General features: G+C 39.2%; 1 protein-coding gene across 1 annotated transcript in view; it reads right to left on the reverse strand.

Annotated features, from left to right (window-relative positions):
• CPNE4 (copine 4) overlaps positions 1 to 21673 on the reverse strand; it is a 450966-nt gene that overhangs the window by 329445 nt on the left and 99848 nt on the right. Inside the window, exon 2 of the mRNA XM_081301802.1 lies at positions 5868 to 6048. Coding sequence (XP_081157928.1) covers positions 5868 to 6048 — 181 coding nt within the window. The remainder of the gene's footprint in view (positions 1 to 5867; positions 6049 to 21673) is intronic.

Raw genomic sequence — 21673 nt, forward strand, 5'->3', positions numbered from 1 at the left:
GGATATACTATTATCATAAACAATAATCATCTTGTATCAGAACCCATTGATAATTGATGTGTTACACATGATCACACTAATTATTCACCAAAGCCCATGATTCATCAAAACTTGTTTTCACATGGAATTGATCCAAAGGTAATTAGTTCTCAGAATTACTTAGAGCTTCCTACGAAGGAGCTCAATAATTGAGTATTAAAATTAAGTGAGAAAAAAAAATGGAATTAATGGCAATTGGAAAAACATCCTAAAAGTCCAGAGTGTAATTTAAATTTTCCCGATGAGGACAAGTACTCTGCCATTCACAGGCTGTGCCAAGGGCCACAAATCCTGAGCTTGGCTCTGCTGCATGGAGGATATCCAACCATGGCTGGTGAACTGAATGAAAGTCTTTAGTTTACAAATGTCTTTTCCTTTTGAACCTTTGAACCCCTCTTGGTTAAGATGCTTAGTTCTAGGACTTAATGAACTTTCTACTTCTCACTGGAAAATAAAAAGCATTCTAAATGACCATTGTGCTTAACTATCACCATAGACTGTCATCATTATATAGCAAGCAGTGGGTACAGGGGAGAATTTGAAAATTGGGTATGATCCTAAGTTAGGGAAATTAAAGAGTAGGTCTGAAACTTTCAGTTTGGAATATATTTCTACACTGCAAGTTTTTGGTCCTGTCTGTAAAAAATTATGGCCATCACTAAAGATTTGATGGAAGTTTTCACCCAATAAAAGTATCATCCATTTTCCATGTTCTGGAAGGAAAACAAAAGCATCTTCTCTGAATTTTGGATCCTTAGACATATAAACATATGCTGATCTGCTGATCTGGAAAGAGCAACCATGTACTGTCTTTCATAACAATCGATTTCCAATAGTTCAAACACACACTGACTCTCCTTGACCCTTAATACTATTAATAGCACAAACAGTCAGATCACGGGTCCGATCAATGTGTTCTCCTCCTGTGGGAAGCCAGCTGAAGGTGGCTATCACCACTACAGTAGTGACATGAGTTATACACCAGGACATCAGAAGGCCCTGTCTCTGCTGGAATTCCACTAGGAAAAATACAGTCCAGCAAGTAACAAAAAAGAGATGTCAATTTTTAGCTGAATCTTCCCCTGAAAAATATAAGCTGTAAAATTAAGAGGTAACATTTTTTACAAAATGTTTACATGGTGACATTTTTACAAATTCTTTTCCTTCTTTTCTCTACCCGAGTCAAATGCCTGCTTCTTTTACCAAAGATGCTCTGGAATCACACTAGCTATTTAAATTTATAAATTGATTTAAAGAAATGAATTAAAATTAAATGATGAGGAATTTAGCTTGGGGCTAGGGATGTGGCTCAAGCGGTATCGAGCTCGCCTGGCATGCATGCAGCACAGGTTCGATCCTCAGCACCACATACAAACAAAGATGTTGTGTCCGCCGAAAACTAATATATATATATATATATATATATATACTTTAATTAAAAAAAAAAAAGAATTTAGCTTTTTAGTTACACTAGCCCCCTCTCAAGTGCTCAGTTACCACCTGTGGTTAGTTTCTTCCTTATTGGACAGCACAGGTCTAGAGCATGCCCACCCACTGTGGAGAGTTCTGTTGGACAGTGCTCATCTAGACAGAGCCTTTCTTTGACAAAACTTTAAAATTCTCCCCAAAACATAAAATCACCCGGCGTTTCCCTCTCTCACCCTGACACCCCTCAAATCCGTTTAGTCTCTCCATTGTTTCATTTTTCCTCATTTAGTCAATTCCCAGATTCCCCATAACAAGGTTACTGAGGAAACTGATATAGACATATGCATTCTCTTAGGTAAGGATTTTTCTCAACTCTTTAATTTTTTTATATAGAAAATCTCTCTAGAGATCACTGGGAGGAGCTATTATCAATAAGCATACTTTAGGGAAAAAAGAAAAAAGAAAGAAAGAAAGAACATCTCTCTAGAAATCCAAATGTTTTCTAGGAGGTCTGTGCAGAATAATGCACACATCAATAAATCCAGTCCCTGCCCACTGTGAATTGTGGTAGCCACATGGTTTAAACAGACTGGCCTGGGCTTCTCACTTCTAGCATAGGTGTGGTGAGGTAAAGATTATTCACTGAGCTTACATCAAAAAATAGGTATTGTCATTAAATAGATATGCACTGATGACTCAGCACATGACTCTCCAAATTACAGTGAGTTGTTAGGGGATTCATGTGTTGGTCATTTAGCTTTTTAACTCTCAAATGCATTCTACATCCTTTTCCTGCAAACCTTGCCAACTGGCTGCCAGCCAAGTTTGCCCAATGGAAGACACTTATGGGAGATGAGAGAGCAGGGAAAGGAGAGATGCCCAAGTAGCCCCACTTGCCTTCGAGGCATTTTCAACCCTATCAGCTTCTTTTCTATCTTTCTCCCTCCCAAGGATCCAGCTTCTGCTAGACGACTAGCTGTTGGGTTCAGGTATGACCAACCCCTCATTTTGCCCCTCTTGTCCAGAGGTGTGCTGGTACCTCTTTAACAACAGGCTCCCTGTGAGTGGGAAATGAAGGACTGACTGAAATGTTTGACAATGCCTGTGGTATACATATACCCTGGCTTGCAAAATTCCTGAATATGTAAAAATGGATTTCAGGAGACTTTAGGAGCTGGCTCCAGTATAATTACTGATTCTCCCCTAAACAAAATAATGGCTTCCTGTTTTAAGTTTCAACTCTTGTTGCTAGTTGCCTGAATTAAATTCTTTCTAAGAGATACCAGTTAGAGGCTCTGTTTTCCTGACTAACTGAACATACATCCTTAAGAGAATAAAAATTACTAGGAAAGTTTTTTCTCAAAGTATCAGAATATAAATCAGCCATATGACAAGAGTATGCAGGAAATTAAGCTGGTGTTACAGATTTAAAAGAGTAAGACTTCCTACACAAAGGAAGCAGTGAACCATTTTACATTTTAGAATAAGTTTCTATTTTATTGTGAAATTTTTGGATGGGTAGTTGCGTGTAGACCACACTTTGGGTAATGCTGAAATAGGGTACTTGGAAAAAACAATTTGGCGATGTGTATCAAAAGCCTTAAAAGTGTTCTATCGTTTATCCTACCAGTTGTACTTTGATAGAATCTCTTGTAGGAACTTGTCCAAAAAGAAGGGAAAAGTCTTATGCACAAAGATGTTCATAGCAGTATTAGTGAAAATCAGATATTTTTGAGAGCAATTTTTTAAAGTGAAAAATAGGAAAATAAGTCAATATGTGTAATGGAATACTATGAACTTTAAGCTTTACAATTATAAATATTGTACTAATATATAAAACACATATATTATTAGAAATAAAAGAAGGAAAGAAAATTTTATATGCAAAAGAATCATATGATAATATATATGTTGGAAGGAAAAAACTGAAAAGTAACGGTCAAATTACGTAGTAAAGAAAGCATTAGAAGACAAATTACTTTCCCTAATGTTCAAAGAGTGATCTTTTTTCTATTGTGAGCATTGCATTTAGTTTTGTTAAATTAAAATTAAAAAACAATATCCACCAACAAAGTCAATGAGAATACTTAGAAGGGGAAATAGATATTACATATTAAGATACCTTGTGGATTCTGCTTTTGTTTAAAATATAAACCAGGATAAGCCTGGAGTTATATTAAGATTAAAAATCTGCCTGTCATTGATTCTGCATGCACATTGCCTCCTTACCTGAATTTCATTTGCTCACCAACAGCTATCAAAACTCACTTTCAGAGATGTGGCTGATATGTATAGATAAATGTGCTGCCTCTTGAGTGGAGTGTTTTGATCCTTCTTTCTATCATAGTTAGAGTGACCCTTATAAGCAGGGGAGAGAAGTATTGAAGGCTTGAAGAGCTGTTCCCGAGGGATCCATCTACTCTTGCTCTGCTCAGTATGGTTCAAACCCCTTATCCAAATTCCACAGAGTGCTTGGTTTCCTGAGGAAGGGTAACAAGAGTCCTCTGCTATACCCTCTTCCCCTGATTGCCCCATCTATCTCAGACCAGATCCTTAAAACCACTGCTGATTTAAACCAAGTACCTAGAGGCAACATCCAATGTGTTTAAATACACAAATGAAACCCAACAGCAGAACTGAACCTGCAATATTGCCACACAAACCATCAAAGACTAAACACCAGTATCTACCTACCATAAGCACAAAATAATAAAAATATGACTTCTTGAAACTCAACTTCCAGGGCTTAAATATTAGGTTTTCCACTTAGAAGCAGAATGGTCTTGAGCAAATTTAATCTTTCTCTCAGTTTTCTCATCTGTAAACTGTGGAAAATATCTTATAGGATTGTTGTGAGGACTAAATCACACATACAACATTTAGAAAAATTACAGGTACTTGATAAGCATTTGACAACATTTAATGAATATTATTTTTAAATTTCTACTCTGAAAAAGAAATATTGTGTGATGTGTCCTATGTGGGGCAGTCATTCCTGCTCTTCCCCAGAGCCACCAGGTCTATATAAGCATTAATCAGAGAAGCATCCACCCAATATAGCACAGCTGATAGAACCCCACTGCATTTCCCATAGCTTTTGTCCATTGGGTCCTGATGGGTTGGAATCTACATAGCCAAAAAAAAAAAAAAAAAAAAAACTTACCAAAATAAACTTGAAATAAGATACCAAGTCATCTCTTGACAATTTGGGAGCCCATTATAACACCATGGCATTCACACCATTACCCAAGTAAGCTGTTCGAACAAGCACAGCAAGGAGTGTGTATTAAGACACACTCTGACTGGGTATCCTACTGGTGAGTCTTTGAGATTGTCTGAATGTGATCTTCCCACCTTCCAAAGCCAGTTAAAACTGCTGGCTAGTGGCATGAATTTGTAGGCGCCCAGCTCCCACTTCTGCCACCCAAATCTCTCTACTCATGATTTCCACAGGTAGCATTCCTCTCTCCCCATTTCCCCAAAACTGAGCCCTATCAACCCTTAGGGCTTAGAAGGAATCACTCCTTCAGTCCTAAGAATGGTCCTAAGGACCATCACCATTTTTGAGTTTCCATATGGCTCTCATGAATGCCTGGTTTTAGATCAGCAATCCTCTTTAGAACTTACGTTTCTCCATAGACCTGATTCATTCTGTATCAGGTCCCCTCCTGCTATCCTTCTTATGCTAGATCAGAGGACTAAGCACTGGTCTTGGTCATTAGTCTTCATCTTTAACAGCTACCCTTGGACAGCAAGTGCTCCAGCCTAGATCTCGGGACCAGAGCTTGCCCCCTGTCCCAACTGCAGATTAGTAACAAGGACTGACCTGCTCATTACCAGTCCTCCTAGTTCCCTCTCTCAATTCAGGTCCTACAGAAAAACCAAACCAAGCCCAAACACAACCATTTACTGTGCTAATTACATCTGAGTAGTCATTTCTCTACCAATGCCCCGAATTTGTTTCCTCAGAGCTACCATTCCCAGAATTATAATTAAATCTAATCTAAATTCTGCCTTGGCCACAAGCCTTTATCTCTGGAACCAATTTTTAGAACATCAACTTTCTCATCCCAGCCCAGCCTGGGGGCTGTTTCTGACCCACCAGCTGCCAATGACCATTTGCTAACGACTAGGCCCAAGACAAAGAATGTTATATCTTGGTAATTGGTGGAACACTCTAAAAGTATTAGGTTCACGACTTAAGGGTGAATGTCCCAAATATCCACACTACCAAAACAGCTACATCAAAACATGATAGAAACAGAAACAAAATTGTTTTCATTTGTAAGAAATTTTCCCTCTTATCAAAATACACAACTTTGAGACAGAAAATGTCAAAAAAAAAATTGCTTTGAGTCAATCATCCAGCTGTTTTTGTCTGTTTGGTTGGACACGCCTACCTCAAACCACTGCCCATGGGACTGCATCTTGAGGATGACACAGGGGTCTGGTTTGGAAAGAGCATCTCTGTCGGAAATGCCTTTGCACGCCACACGCAGCTCCACTTTGGTCAGGCAGGGGCTGTTAAAGATTCCCAGCGTGTTGGCTGCTGACTCATAAATGTTGCTCATCTTCTTCATCCTGTTTCGGGCAAGAAAAAAGAAGAAAAAGTGTAGGTGCCAATCACTGCTATGTTTACAGAGAAGAAAGCCTCCCCATCGCCATTTAGAAAATTTTCAACACACAGTTTTAAAGACTGAAGGTATTTATTATCTCACTTTCCAAAGGAGTGGCACAGTGTCAGTGAAACAAAAAAATAAAAAAAAACAAACAAACAAGTAAACCCAAAAAATAAAACTCAGATGAGGGCACACTTGACTAAGGACCCTATTTTCCTGAACGATTTGCATAGATTTGCATAGTAAAACTTTCAGTGTGTGATATAAAATTAATGAATTAGTGCAATAGACTTCGAACCATAATCCAATTCTATATTAAGTCAATGGCTTATATGAAATTTTACAGATCTGTCGGCTAATCAATTTAATCAAGTTTTTATGACTCCCTAAAAATTCAACTCTGTTCCTATGTGATAAAACAGAGAAGCATATTGTCTTACCTGAAAAAAAAAGTTCAAATTTCCTACCCCTAACTCTTGGCCTACCTTGTCAGGAAGCCCTCAGCGTGCCAGACGTAAGAGAGGTCCCACATTTGATTTCCCATCCCAAGTGCCTAACTTCATTCTCACCGGATTTCCCTTTTAGGTTCTAACTTGACACATCAGGACTCAGAATCAAAAGGGAGCAATGAGGTGAGACGAAAAACTTGAAGACTCTGATTCTGAACTTGGAAGCAGCAGCCACAGATAAACACTGGAGGCTCCCTGCCCACCTCACATGATACAATTTACAATAACATTTGGCTTATCTAAGGCCTGACAGGGCCACAGGGATCCACCAGAGTTCACTAATGCTGTTCTCCTCTCCGAAGAGAACAAGACCTGTAAGAAAATTGGAAGGTTCCCTCAGGAGTAAAATTCAATATCCTTCTCATGAAATTCTATATCTGTGTAGATTCATTAGGAAAATCATCAGTGACTTTCTCAACTTCACATGGCATTTGTTTTAGTTAGCCTTTGTGTTGCTGTGACCAAAATACCTGAAAGAACAACTTAGAGAAGAGAAAATTTATTTGGGGCTCGGAGTTTCAGAGGTCTCTGTCTACAGATGTCAGACTCCTTTGCTTGGGGCCCATGGTGAAGCAGGACACTACAGAGGAAAGGCCCAGTGGAGGAAAACTGCTTAGCTCTTGGGGGACAGGGGTCAGAAAATGTGTGTGTGTTGTGGGGGTGGGGCAGACACAGGGAAGATGCATCATTTCAGGGCAAGCCTTCAGTGACCCACCTCCTCCAGTTCTGCTCCACTTGCCTAAGGTAACCACCCAGCCATTCAAGTTTGGCCAGACTGATTATTTTACAGCTCTCCCAATCTAATCAATTTACCTAGGAACATCCCAGCATTAACACAGGAGTTTTGGGGGGAAATATCTCATATCCCAATCATAACAACATTTGTGGTTTAGAGATAAATTATTTTGTCTAAAGGCTATATATGACAAACCCAAAGCCAACATCATGGTGAATGGGGGAAAAACTGAAAGCCTTTCCTTCAAAATCTGGAACAAGACAAGGATGTCCATTCTCACTATTCTTATTCAATATAGTATTGAAAATTTTAGTCAGAGCAATTAGGTAAGATAAAATAAAAGGAAGAAGTTGAATTATCAGTTTGTGGATGATATAGTCCTTAGTTAGAAGATTCAAAAAGCTCCACTAAAAGATTGCCGTAGCTAATAAACAAAATTGCAAGTTACAAAATCAACAAACAAAAGATCAATAGCTTTTCTACACCAATAATGAATTTGCTAAGAAAGAAATAAGGCGGGGGGTTGGAGGGGGGGACTAGGAATAAATCTAACCAAGGAGGCAAAAGACTGTTCAAAGAAAACTGTAGAACACTGAAGAAAGAAGTTGATGGAAAGACATCCCATGTTCATGGATAAGCATAATTAGTCTTGTTAAAATGGCTATACTAAAAAAGCAAGATAGAGTCGGTGCAATTCCCATCAAAAATATCAATAGAACTCATAGAACTCATAGAACTTGAAAAAACAGTCCTAAAATCCATTTGGAGGAATTAAAGACCCAGAATAGTCAAAGAAATTCTAAGCCAAAAAGCAAGGCTGGAGGTATCACAATACCTGACTTCAGATTATACTACAGAGCTATAGTAACAAAAACTGCACAGTAGTGGCATAAAAACAGATACATAGACCAATGGGATAGAAGACAAACTCACACAGGTACTGATCTTGACAGAAGTGCCAAAAACATACACCAGAGAAAGGACAGCCTTTTTAACAAACAGTGCTGAGAAAACTGGTTATTCATATGTAGAAGAATAAGACTAGATCCTTATCTCTTACCCTGCAAGAAGTGAACTTCAGATAAACCATAAACCTAGGAATTAGTCCATAAACTTTGAAACTCCTAAAAGAAAACATAAGATCAACACTCCAACATATAAGGGCAGGTAATAACTTTCTAAGTAGTAACCCTAATGCTTAGGAAATAATGCCAAGAGTTAACCAATATGACAGCATCAAACAAAGAAGCTTCTGCACAGCAAAGGAAACAATTAGGAATGTAAAGAAAGAATCTAAAGAATGAGAAAAACATCTTTGCTGTCTAGTCTTCTAACAGAAGATTAATATCTAGGATATATAAAGAACTAAATAATCTTAACACCAAAAAATCAAATAATCCAATTAATAAATAGGCAAATGAATTAAACAAAAAATTCTCAAAAGAGATACAAATGACCAACAAATATATGAGAAAAAGGTTCAACATCATTAGCAATTAGGGAAATGCAAATCAAAACTACACTGCAGTCATCAAGAATATAAGCTATAATAAATCCTAGAAAAGATGTGGAAAAAACCACTTTTACACTGTTTGTGGGATTATAAATTAGTACAACCACCATGGAAATCAGTATGCAGGTTCCTCAAAAGACTAGACATGGAACCACCATATGTTCTAGCTATACCACTCCTCAGTGTTTAACCTAAAGAATTAAAGTTATCATACTATAGTGATAGATGCATACCCATGTTTATAACAGAACAATTCACAATAGCTAAACTATGGAATGAGCCTAGGTGTTCACCAATAGATGAATAGTAAAGAAAATGTGGTGTATATACACAATGGAGTTTTATTCAGACATAAAGAAGAATGAATGAAATTATATCATTTGCAGGAAAACGGATGGAACTTGAGATCATTATGTTAAGTGAAAGAAGTCAAATTCAGAAAGTTAGGAGTTCTTTGTTTTCTCTCATGGAGTAGAAGCTGGAGAACAAAATGGGAAAAAAAATATTAGGACAGGGAATCTCATGAAAATCAAAGGGAGATCAGTAGAGGTGAGGAAAGGGACCAGGAGATGGAGGAAAGAAGGGAAAATGGGAAATCCTGGGGAATGATAATGGCAAAATTATGTTGTTATCTTGTGTGCAAATATGTAACAATGAATCCCACTATTATATGTAATTATAATGCACCAATATAAAATCAGGGGGAATTTCTTGATAAAATGAGGCAATTCCTCCATCTCTCCTTCCCTTCCTCCACAAATGTTTTGTCTCCCCATGGTGCTCAGCACCATACTAGTTCAAATGAGTACACCATACCACCTCTTTTATTGGGTGACGGCTATGCCTTAGTATCTCTCTCTCTCTTTCTCTCTCTCTCTCTCTCTCTCTCTCTCTCTCTCTCTCTCTCTCTCGTGTGTACACACACACACACATACACACACGTTTGCCAACCCTAGTTCTAAAATATTAGGTAAGGTGAATTTGTGCTTGGGAGGAGTTGTGATTCTATTTTAGTTAAGTGCTGTGGAATTCATTTGAGGATGAGAGCTCCTTTATCTTCAACCAAACTGAACATTAAGAGGGACTTCTGGGGCTGGGGATGTGGCTCAAGCGGTAGCGCGCTCGCCTGGCATGCGTGCGGCCCGGGTTCGATCCTCAGCACCACATACAAACAAAGATGTTGTGTCCGCTGATAACTAAAAAATAAATATTAAAATTCTCTCTCTGTCTCTCTCTCTCTGTCTCTCTCTTTAAAAAAAAAAAGAGGGACTTCTGGCCACATATTTTACAAATTAGAAAATCTAAGCTCAGAGAGGATTGGTGGTCCCTTTGTCTCAAAATCCTTCCAATTGCAGAGCTGGGGTTGTTTTTATCTCCCAGCCAAATACTATTTTTACCCCATGCTAAACCATCAGCCTAAGACATGTTCAAATCTACCAAGGAACAGTGGATACGACAAACAACCTTGATTTATTTCAACCTCCATATAGAGTCATACTTCCTTTCTATTTTAAAATAAATGTTATTCAAATATAAAAAGGCACAAAGCATAAATCCAAAGCGTAATAAGTTATTGTTCCTCTATTTTTACAAGTTGTGAGCAATATAGGAGACAAAGCAAATATGAAATGGAATTTATAACAAAGCAAAGGCAGGGAAGGGGATCAACTAGGTAGATGGTTTGTGTTCAGACAGGTTTGGAAGTATGTTGTGAACCCTTTTTATTAACTTTTTAAGAAGAACAGCTTATTCTTCCACCAATATCTTCCTGAACTGTTCCTCCCAGTGCATGGGCAGATTCCTTGGAATCTGCATTTCTCTTCTGCATTCTGAATGGTCTCTCCTATCTCTAGGAGACACCCTTTCTCTCTTATCTTAGGCTTGTGCCCATGTCAGTCACCTTCTAGAAGCACTGTCTCCATTCTAGAGGACACAAGCTCTTTCTACAGAATGGGACATCTTCTAAAACACCAGTCATAACTGTGAGGTACAAAAAGAGCCCTGTCAAGGAGCCACATAGTGCTGGTTTCAAATCCTGGCTCCTCCACTGACTAAACATGTGACATTGAGCAGAGTAGTTGACCTGTATTGTCGTAATACCTACTATAAAGACTTGCTGTGAAGAATATGTAAAATAATATAAATAATGTGACTAATGCAATACTAGGTATATAATAGATGCTCCCAAAGTATCAGCTATTATTATTACAATCTGACTTTGCTCAGGATGAAAGCATTCATCTCCCACTCTCAACTAGAAGTCTCTTAGATTTCTCACTATTATTTTAAGACCAAAGTTTCACTTGCTCTTTAAATGCCTTCTGCCTTTGGCACTCACACAGTCTAGTTATACCACCTTCTCCCTAGGAACACACATCCACCTCTCAAGTCAGCAGTTTATCTGAAGATTCATAAACAGGAGCCAGTGCCTCTCACAGGTTCACAGGCAGACAGTAAAGCAAGGGTACCTGTTCTGCTAGTACTGTGAAAATGTGTTATCAGCTTCCTGGGATGGGGATGGATAATGTATGTTTCAATCAGTATTCTTCCATAGAAGTCCTCTCTTGGTCCCTATGACAGATGGTCACTTGTGACGTGGAAATTCCTGAGATATCTGATGGGAACTGCAGGAGTCCCTAAATGCAGAAGGGACTTCTTCTTTTCTTCTATTCATTTTCAGGTTTAACAAAAAAAAATGAATTTTAAGTATCAACGGCTTCTTAAAACACAGAGTAACACATTCAATCATTAGTGGCATTATTTTCCATTAAATGTATGTAGTTCCATGAATTATTAGTTAACGATGGGAAATTTAAAAGTTTATAAACGCATCAACAGATGTTCAGAGATTTTTTTTCAATCAGTGTTAATATATAATCCAGAAAATCTATGGATCAACCCTTTAAGCAATGGAAGATAAAATTGAACACAATCAAGTAGACACTCACTAAAGATCAGCCCGGCACCAATATGGTGGTTAGATCAGAAGAGAGAAAAAAAGTTTATTATTGTATCAGGTCCTTTTGCTGGTCAATAATGGAGGAATGGTCCTCCCCTCCCCAGAAGAGGGCATCTGAGCAGAGCATTAACAGAGTCTACTTCACCACAGGGGTTACTCTCTAGGAGTCTCTCTGTTGTCCCCTTAACTCTGACCATGTAACTCTAAACAACCTCATATCAAAAAATCTTTATTCAGCAGAGATGATTATATTTCCTACCCGAAAGAGACCCAAACTAGAGAAGTACAGCTGGAACAAAAATCAGGACTGATATGGTAGACAGAGCTCAGGTGGCCTCCTCCTGTCTATGTGCCCTGTGTAACCCCCTTCCTTGACTGTGGGTGGGACCTGTGACTTGCTTTTACCAAATAAAACATGGCAAAAAATAATGGAGTGTCTCCTTGGCCATTGTGATATGCTAGAGAGTAACAGCATATTGCTAAGGGTTTCTCTCCCTTGTTCACTTTGATGGAGTGGCCATGTTGGGGAGGCCAGGAATAGAGAGTGGCCTTCAGACAATAGCCAACAAGAAATGGAGACCCTCAGTCCCACAGGCTGAAAGTAAAAGAATTCCACCACCAAACATGGATGTCCATTTGGAAGTGGATATTTCTCATGGACCCTCAGATGAGACACCAGCCTGAGCTGACTGATACTAATCTGGTGAGACCTTGAAACAATGTATGCATGATCCATGTGACCATGATCCTGACCCACAGAAACTGGGGGAAGAGCTGTGTGCTGGTTTTAAGCTGCCGATTCTGTGTCAGTATTGTTATACGGCAGTATAACTAACACAAACAGGTTCAAAAGACACTCTGGGGTGCGTATGTGCTTGTGTGGGCATGCATGTGTGTATGTGTATATACACCCACATATATTCCTTTAAATCAGGGACTATTTCTTATACCTTGTTGTATATATAATAATGTTCATCTGCTACTATGTGTAGACTGATGATGAAACCAACCTAAACCTTCATCTCTGGGAGGACAGGGGACAGAAAAGAAAAAAAAAAAAAAAGCTACTGAAGATAAAAGTCACAACTTCTCACAATTATACTCAAGGTTTCTGGCTTAGCTCCCCGTCCATGCACAAACAAAAACCCCAACCAGATATATTAGAGTTCATGAGTTCCAGTGCCTGCCCAGAGGGCACAGCAATCCTGCCCTTGACTTTGGGGATGGTACATAGGCCAGAGAATTCAAATTGTTTGGCTTTGCCCCAGCTGAAGCTCACAGCTGAAAAGGGATCACAAAATATGGCTCTGCCAACCAGCGATCAGCTACCTCCATGGTCCAGATAAGTGGAGTAAACAAGCAATTTCACACTCTGTTAGAGAACAGGATTAATATGGCCAGATTATCACTACATTTTCCATGGCCTATTTAAATCCTCTTTGTTGCCTCTCATACAATACCCTGATTTTACAGAGACTAATGTCTGCTGAGAATTATTTTGAGGAAAACTGACTTTTGGCCAATTTTAGAAGTAAATTATAATTGTCCTTTCACTCAGATAATTTAAGTTATATAAAAAAAAAAAAGTACACCACTTCAGCATATCCACACTCTCTAACAGGACAAATGGATCCTGAAACTTAATTAGTTTCTGAATGAGTTGCAAACAACACCAAGACAATAGAGGACTCAAGAGGGAAAGGAAATCAGCTTGAGTTCACAGGGGAACCAATTGAGCAGAGCCTGTCTCAGAACTGTTAAGAATTAAGTGCATAATCACTGTTCTGCTTGCCTTGGGATTACTCAGCCTTTTTAAATGTCATAGGACATCCAGGGAGGGCTCATGCACTGGAGGTCTCCATCACACCATGATTTCTATCGCCATTCAAAAAATATGGACAAGGAATCTCCTGCATGACTGGTACTATGCTGGATGGTGGAGGCACTGAACATCCAAACTCACCCTTCCGAAGATAAACCAGGTGTTACACCACTGGTACCAAGTAGATCAACATTCCTTGATGTTAGGCTAAGGGTAGATCTACTCTTAGATTTGTTCTTAGGTGGCAAGTACTAAACTGGACACGCTTGGGGTGCCTGTATTAAGATGAAACAGTGCATCTGCCTAATTCTGGAGCAGGTCTTCTCAGACTTGACTGTGATCGCAAACCACCTGGGTAGCATCTGTACAGCAGTATCTGTTTCAAGGGTCTCAAGTGGGCCTGGGGTTCTGCTCCCAGATGTGGATACTACTGGCCTGTAGACCCCACCTAGGGTCACAAGGTGAGTATAAACCAAGCATCTGAACAACACGTTAAACTGGTCCACTGGTTGCTTATTCCAATATCCAACATGGACACCTGAGATGCAGGAAGAAACGGGAGATGAGTGTGGATCTAGCATCAGAGTGTCTGGGTTTGATTCTCAACTTTAGGACCTACTTGTGACTTAGGGCAACTTAAGTTGATTTGTATTTTTAAAAACTTATTATTTTATATTTTTGGTACCAGGAATTAAACCCAAGGGGTGTTAGACCACTACGCCACATTCCCAGCCCTTTTTATTTTATTTTTTTTATTTTGAGACAGACAGGGTCTTGCTAAGTTGCTTAGGTCCTCACTAAGTTGCTGAGGCTGGTCTCAAACTTGCAATACTCTTGACTCAGTCTCTGGAGTCACTGGGATTACAGGCATGCCCCACTGTGCAAGGCTGGGTGACTTACTTGAATATGTGCATCAGCTTTACCATTTCTTAAATGGGGATAATTATAGTCCCTACTTGGTAGAAATGTTTTCAAAATTAAATGAATGAATCCATATAAAGTCCTCAGAAGAGTTATGGGGCCATAGGGAATACTTACTAAATGCAAATGATATTTGTTGTTGTGTTTTTAATTAGACCACTAAGTTCATGTAACATTTATCAAGCTCTTACATATCTGCCAAGCATTTGATGTTAAGTCACCAGAGCTTCAGAATAATCCTACAATGGATTCTATTAGGATGCCCATTTCACAGGCAAGGAAATGATCTCAGAAGAGGGCAACAACTGCAGGTAGCTATCCAGCCACCAAGTTATGAAACAGACTCCAACCCCAGGAACTTTAGGTCTCTAACCACTCTGCTACACTGCCTCCCTATGGTTAGCTTCCTAAGAAGACTCAAAAAACAAAAAAAAAAAAAAAAAAAGGTGGCAAATAGGGACTTAAACCACATGTCTCTCCAATTTGACTCATTTGCCCCCCACTAAATGTCACATGTCAGCTACCCCTCTTATCTCCATCTCTTCCTAAAAACATCAGCACTCTTCTAAGTCCTCTATTTTTAGATTTCCTCCCCTTTAGTAGAGAAGCCTTAATGAATTGATTTGCCCTCTGGATTTCATTCTTCTCACAACTTTATCTTCACTCACCCAGTTCAAAACCCTTCTGTTCCGCTTAAGTAGCAGGAACACTGGTTCTTTCCAAGGGGGCAGGTAAGGGAGAAAAGTGTGAATATTTATATATCTTGTCTTCATTGAGCATATCATGCTCCCTTTGTCTTTTTTAAAAAATAGTTTGCTTTCCTAATCAGTACTATTAACTACACTAATAACAAAATGCCCAAACTCGGTTTCATGGAATGCTTACACAACCTCTTGAGATGAGCATCTTCAGCCCTATGTCACAGATGTTCACGGTGGTGAAATAGCTTGCCCCAGTGTCATAGTTAGTAAGTGACAGAGCCAAAAATGAAGCCTAGGTCTGGCAGCCTCCAAAACCCATGTTTTCAACCATTTCTTAGGAAATGATGTATCATTGGCTTAACAATTTCCTTTTAGCTCATGCAAAGGCAACCTTCAACCCTATTTCAATCTTCCATCACTAAGGTGTGGTGTGTGCATTAATGAGATGGTGCTCTAACAGTCCTTCACTATTCATTTGTCCTCCACCCCTTCACTCTCAAGGCAGCTCAAGTCACTTCTGAACTCTTTTGCAAATGTAGCTGCATCAACAAATTCAGGGGGCTGGGAACTCAGTGTCCCTACTCTGATTATTTCAACCACTGAGTTACAGATAAGTTCCAGGTGGCGGAGCTATAACTTCCGACAAACACAGAGATACAAAACATGTGATTTTGCAAAAGAATAGGGCTTTAATAAAGAATAGAGCAATATGTTGAATTGACAACATGAAAATTGTGAGACGCATTAAAAAATCACAATATGCCTATGAGAATATTTTTTTTTCTGGAATATACCACATCCGAATCATTCAACCACAGTGAATTATTATTTCAGTCATTTCCTAAGCTTTCTAATTTGGGAAAACAGAAACCAAAAGCAAAAAAAAAAAAAAAAAAAAAAAAAAAAAAATCCAGCAGAGATCCTATTTCCTAAAAAACAGCATTCTTGGGAAAATGTTCTTAAGATATATTGATGTTCTTAGGAACTTCTGGGCTTACAATTTTGGCTCTAATAGTGAGTCATAAGGATGAGATTTTTTTTTTCTAGAAAGCAATTATGTCCATTGCATCACATTCATATTAATTTTATAGCACTCAAATGTCACCCATTTTTAGGAGAAGAACTGCACATATAAATTTAACCAGATAATTATAAAGGCTGACAAAAACTTTTAAAAGTAAAACAGGAACTAAATATCAGGGGAGATGATATGAATGACTTTCTCCATCCTGTGGCTGCCCCTCCTTTTCCCATTGTATCAAAGGCAACTAGAGTTCCTGAATGAGAGAGAAAAAGCAAATTCAGATAATGGTTTATTATTTTGACACCTGAAATAATTTCCTCCTGTTTCTCAGGCAACTAAATTTACCCGGTAGAAAGATCAAATCCCAGACTTCCTTTGCTCCTTTCCTTTCCCTTTTTAATATAATCACAGGTTGGGTTCTTCCACTAATGTCATGTTAACAGGAAGCCAGGGCTTCACAAAATGGATTTTGTGCTTCTGGCCTCATACATGTGGCTAAACTTAAAAAAAAAAAAAAAAAAAAAAAAAGAGCAAGATTATTTTTATGTTCAACAAGAGAAGCTACAGACACCATATGAAGCCAGAAGCCAATTTCCTTGTGAAAGCATGATAACTGATCTACTTATGGGTCTCAATCTACTCCTACACCCTCTCCTTTAAGACTTGCTTCAACTGCTTTTAATTACATCCTGGGGTTAACAGGCTTTTGCTCAGTAGGCAGGGGACAACAAGAAGTGTTTGGGGGAAAGAAGAGGGGTAGGGTAGAGACGAGAACAAAATATAAAAGAAGTACCATTCTGGGGATATAATGTATAGTTCAGCTCTGCTCAAGAGAAATTTATGTGATGATAGAAATATTGTATATCTGTGCAGGCCAATGCAGTGACTTTTGAACACTTGACCTGTAGCTAGTACAGCCAAGGAAATACCTTTTCATTTAAACAGCCACCCGTGGCTAATTACAACTGTATTAGACATGCATAAACATACCACACTGGACTTCTCTTCATAACATTTTTCTGGTTTTCCTGAAGAACAAAGAAACAGGATTTCTTATTCTTTTTCTTTTTCTTTTTTTTTAAATAAGAGTAATGTCATGTCACTGTTTGGTGGAGACTGGTGCAGAAGTGCTAAAAGAACTCCACAGGCCGGATATGGGCAAGCACGACTATAATCTCTGAGGCCTGGAATGCTGAGGCAGGAGGATCACAAGTTCAAGTCCAACCTCAGCAATTTAGCAAGGCTTATAGCAATTTAGTAAGATCCTGTCTCAAAATAAATAAGGGTTGGGGATGTGACTCAGTGGTTAAGCACCCCTGGGTTCAAACCCTGGTACCAAAATAATAAAAATAATTAAAGGACTTAACAAGTCCAAGGCAAATTCATAGACTTCCTTATCCACCCTTGCCAATTGATTGGTGGTGTCAGCCCAAAGTCCTGTGTGAAGAGAGACAGCAGGAGAAAGGCATGACATGATGAATGAACAGTGATTGCCACCCACATCCATGGAAATAAGTGGCAGCTCATGAGGAAAGACCTTCGGGGTAACATTGGAGTGAAGCTCTCCTTAGAATGTCTTCCTAAGTTGGCACTAATATATGATTAATGTGTAATGATATTTCCATCAAAGGTTTCAAAAGGACAGAGCAAAAGATGTGTCCTCACTAGAACAGTTATGGATTAAAACCAAAAGGAGACCAGAATTTATGCAGAAGTAGTATGGGTATTGGGTGTGGGGCAAAACATGTCAGAGGATAGCATCCTGTCTGTCTCTCTGAACATGTGACCCACCATCATGCACACACAAGTGATACTGCCATCTCTTGCCACCCCTGATTTCCTGAGGACCAGAATACTAGGTAGAACTGGAGGTAGAGTTGCTTTCACGTAAAAATGTAAGAAATATATATTCAGGAGCTGGGGATGTGGCTCAAGCGGTAGCGCGCTCGCCTGGCATGCGTGCGGCCCGGGTTCAATCCTCAGCACCACATACCAACAAAGATGTTGTGTCTGCCGAAAACTAGAAAATAAATATTAAATATTAAATAAATATTAAAAATTCTCTCTCTCTTTAATATATATATATATATTGGAGAGGGTGGGGAGAGTAGGTACAAAAACATAGGGTCTTCCTATGACCACAGAGAAACCTTGGGGGACCTCTGGCAGCAGGAGGGGATATTGATTGAATTGATCAAGTCAGTCTCCCTGGGCAAGATTTTGTGGGAGATCTTACCACATGGGGAAGAAATTTGGCCCATGTTATACATGTGGCACCTGAGAAGTCTGAGGATTTCTAATCCTCATCAAATGTGAGGAGAATTCTAGTATAAGAAAACCAGCAGTCTCCAGTGTGGGCAGAGATAGATGAAAGAAATAAGTCCCAGATGTAAAATAACGAATGGCAATTGTAATCCCAACTACAGTAAGTGTTTGGGGGATATTTCTATGCCTGTCCCTGTGCTAAATACTTTTTGCTGTGCTGTGTCATTTAACCATTCAAGAGTCACCGGGAAATAGCTGTTATTCTTTCAGTTGTATAAATAAGGAAAATGGGATTCAGAAAAATTTAAGTAAATTGAAAGTCACATACTCAAAAAAATTGAAGGAGGCAGGGTACAGTCAAATTTCATGAATTCAAACATCAGGAATGTTGTCGGTAATGTTGTTCTGCTTTCTCTTGCACCCCTAAAGATCTAGGTTGTGTTTCCTGTTCTATTTGAGCCCCTTCATGCTGGAAGTCCCAGAATGTTCTATCTCATTCATTCATTCATAAAATATTCATTGAACACTTCAAGTATGTGCTGGGAACCATGCTGAGTGCTGGGAGATTCAAAGATGAAAAGAGGGTCGCTGTCTTCGTGGTGCTCACAGGCTCATGGGGAAGATGACAGGCCAACAAATATTTACAATAGATTAATTTTGCTTGTTCTGCTATCTGCTGTATTTCCATTAAAAAAGACACTGAGAGACTCAGAAATTGGCACCAGCAACGAAAATAAATGTGTGGGGTTCCTCTGCCCTCTGTGCTAGAGGACTATTGTTCTAACCTACCATCAAGCAGATTTGTTTACAGCAGGACATTTCAGAGTCCTCAGGATGTGAAAATGCTCTGTGAATCTCCAAAAAGTCAGTACAACTATATAACATTCCCTAACCTTGTATCATCACAGAAAAAAAAAAAATCGCAGGACACATTGGAATAGAAATGATTACCAAAGAAAACGAAAGCTTTAGAAACAGGGTAGAGGTTAAAGGGCAAGAGATAGATGCACACCATATTTGAGGATATTTTGTTTCCCATGGAAAATATGATAGGGGACAGAGACAAAAACATCTCAGGAAGAAGTACAATGTGGGAGGTGCCATGTTTTACTAGGAAGAATAGATACTGAGGTTCTGAGTAAGCCAGAGAGCTTCAGCCCTGCATGCAGACCCACCCTAAGCAAATGCCTGCTGGGCTCAGCAACTTGAAGCCAGGTGTTCCATATCAAGGTGACCTTCGATAATCAACGGAGATAGAAGACGCTAGCACTCAGTGGATAGTGAGGAGGATTAATGATACGCCACTAAGCCTGTCAACTGGCAAATGCCAGTTTGGATAGATTTCTTCCCAATCTTGAGTGAGTAAACAGAAAATAACAACAGCAGCAACATGGGTCCTGAGAAAGGGATGAAGATAACCAAACTCTTTCCATTCACATGATGGAATGCCACACGACAATGAAAATTAAAAAACCCTTTAAAATACACATCAGCATAGATGACTCTCTTCAACATAATGTTGAAGAAAGCATGCTACATACCAAAGGGCATATGCTGTGTGATCCCAAATATAGACACTATGAAACAGACCAAAATTAATTACACCTGACAGAAGTCAGAATAACAGTGATTTTTGTTTTTGTTTGTTTGTTTGTTTGTGTAGGCAATGATGAGAGGGATAAAAGAGAGGTCCCATGGTCCAGAAATAGTCTCTTTTTGCTTGGGAGCGTTTGCTGTGTAAAAGTTCACCAAGCTGGGTACATACCATGGGCACTCCTCTGCACATCTGTTACACTTGGATAACTTTTTACTTAAAAAATAAATAAATAATAGATGGCAGGGATAAAAAAAAAAGGCCAGCATCATATCTAATATGCTAGTAAATATAAAGAGGTTCAACTCCCTCACAGAAACACCAAGTACTTCAGATTTATTTTTTATATCTAAGTAGGTAAAATTGGCAAAGCAAACTTAATAGATGAAGGGAGAAGTAGGTGAGTGGATTTGTGAATAAAGAAAAAGGAGATTTAATAATAGTAATAATAATGAGACAAATAGAAGGTGTTGGGGGAGGGGAAAGACCTTCATTTCCCCCAACCTGGACCTCATTGCCATCAGTAGGTGCTAGGTGCTTAGGGATATTTGCCAAATCACTAAATTCAAATTTGATCAGGTGACTCTGATCTGATTGAGGTATACCCTCTTCTGTGGGTACCTAAATTCTACAGGCTAAAACACACATTTCTCAGCCTAGAATCACTGGGCTTCCTTTCACCAGGCACATGATTCTCCAGTCACTTTAAATTGTTTTAGTCTTATTACCTCTTTTCATACTTTGAAGTCTTTCTTGATGCTTTCCTGAAATGCCCAGAAAAATACATCCTTCCCAACACACACACACACAAAAAAAAAAAAAAAAAATTCCTACTCATTTATTCTTCCTTCATGGCCCCTGACAAAATTTCCAAGCTTCCCCCACACCGTTCTTTTTCAGTGCTTACTTTGTGTTCACGTTTATGCAGTAATTATTAGCTTACGTTTCTGGAAAGTCCTGGTGGGTGGGGATCAAGGACAATGCAACAGAGAGTCAAAGTGGTACAGACTGGGATTGGAGTCTCCTAAACCAATTGATGACAGACCTCCTGGGTATGGGGCCTTTGAACAGGTAGCCCCCATGCTGAGGAATAAGTCTCCAGAATCAGAAAGGGGGACTGGGGAGTCAGGCAGTCCTGAGGAATGTCAGATGATTTAGAAACATAACAAGTATGAGCTATGTTATCATCTCAGAACCAAATATGACGTCAGGGTGAGACTCCACGCATTCCCTCCAAGAATTCTCTTCCATTTCCCCTCCCTCTCTGCCCCCTATGCTTCTCACTAATGCTGCCTCAAAGAGAGACTTACAGTAAATGCCTGAAGCAACAGGAGACAGACCTCTATAAAGGCCTGAAATTCTCACAGTGGGACTGAGTAAGCAGGAGTTATCCCAACAACCAGAACAGAGGCTTCCTTCCCACACCTGATAGAATGACATCGTTGACCCCACCTAGGTGATACTTGTGGGCTGTGTCAAAGGGTGAGGAGGTCAACGGCGATGTCACTGTTACTGCGCCTCAGAAATATAATTTGCCAAGAAG

The sequence above is a fragment of the Spermophilus citellus genome (genome assembly GCF_964194105.1).
Source record: "Spermophilus citellus genome assembly, chromosome: 7".
NCBI lineage: Eukaryota > Metazoa > Chordata > Mammalia > Rodentia > Sciuridae > Spermophilus > Spermophilus citellus.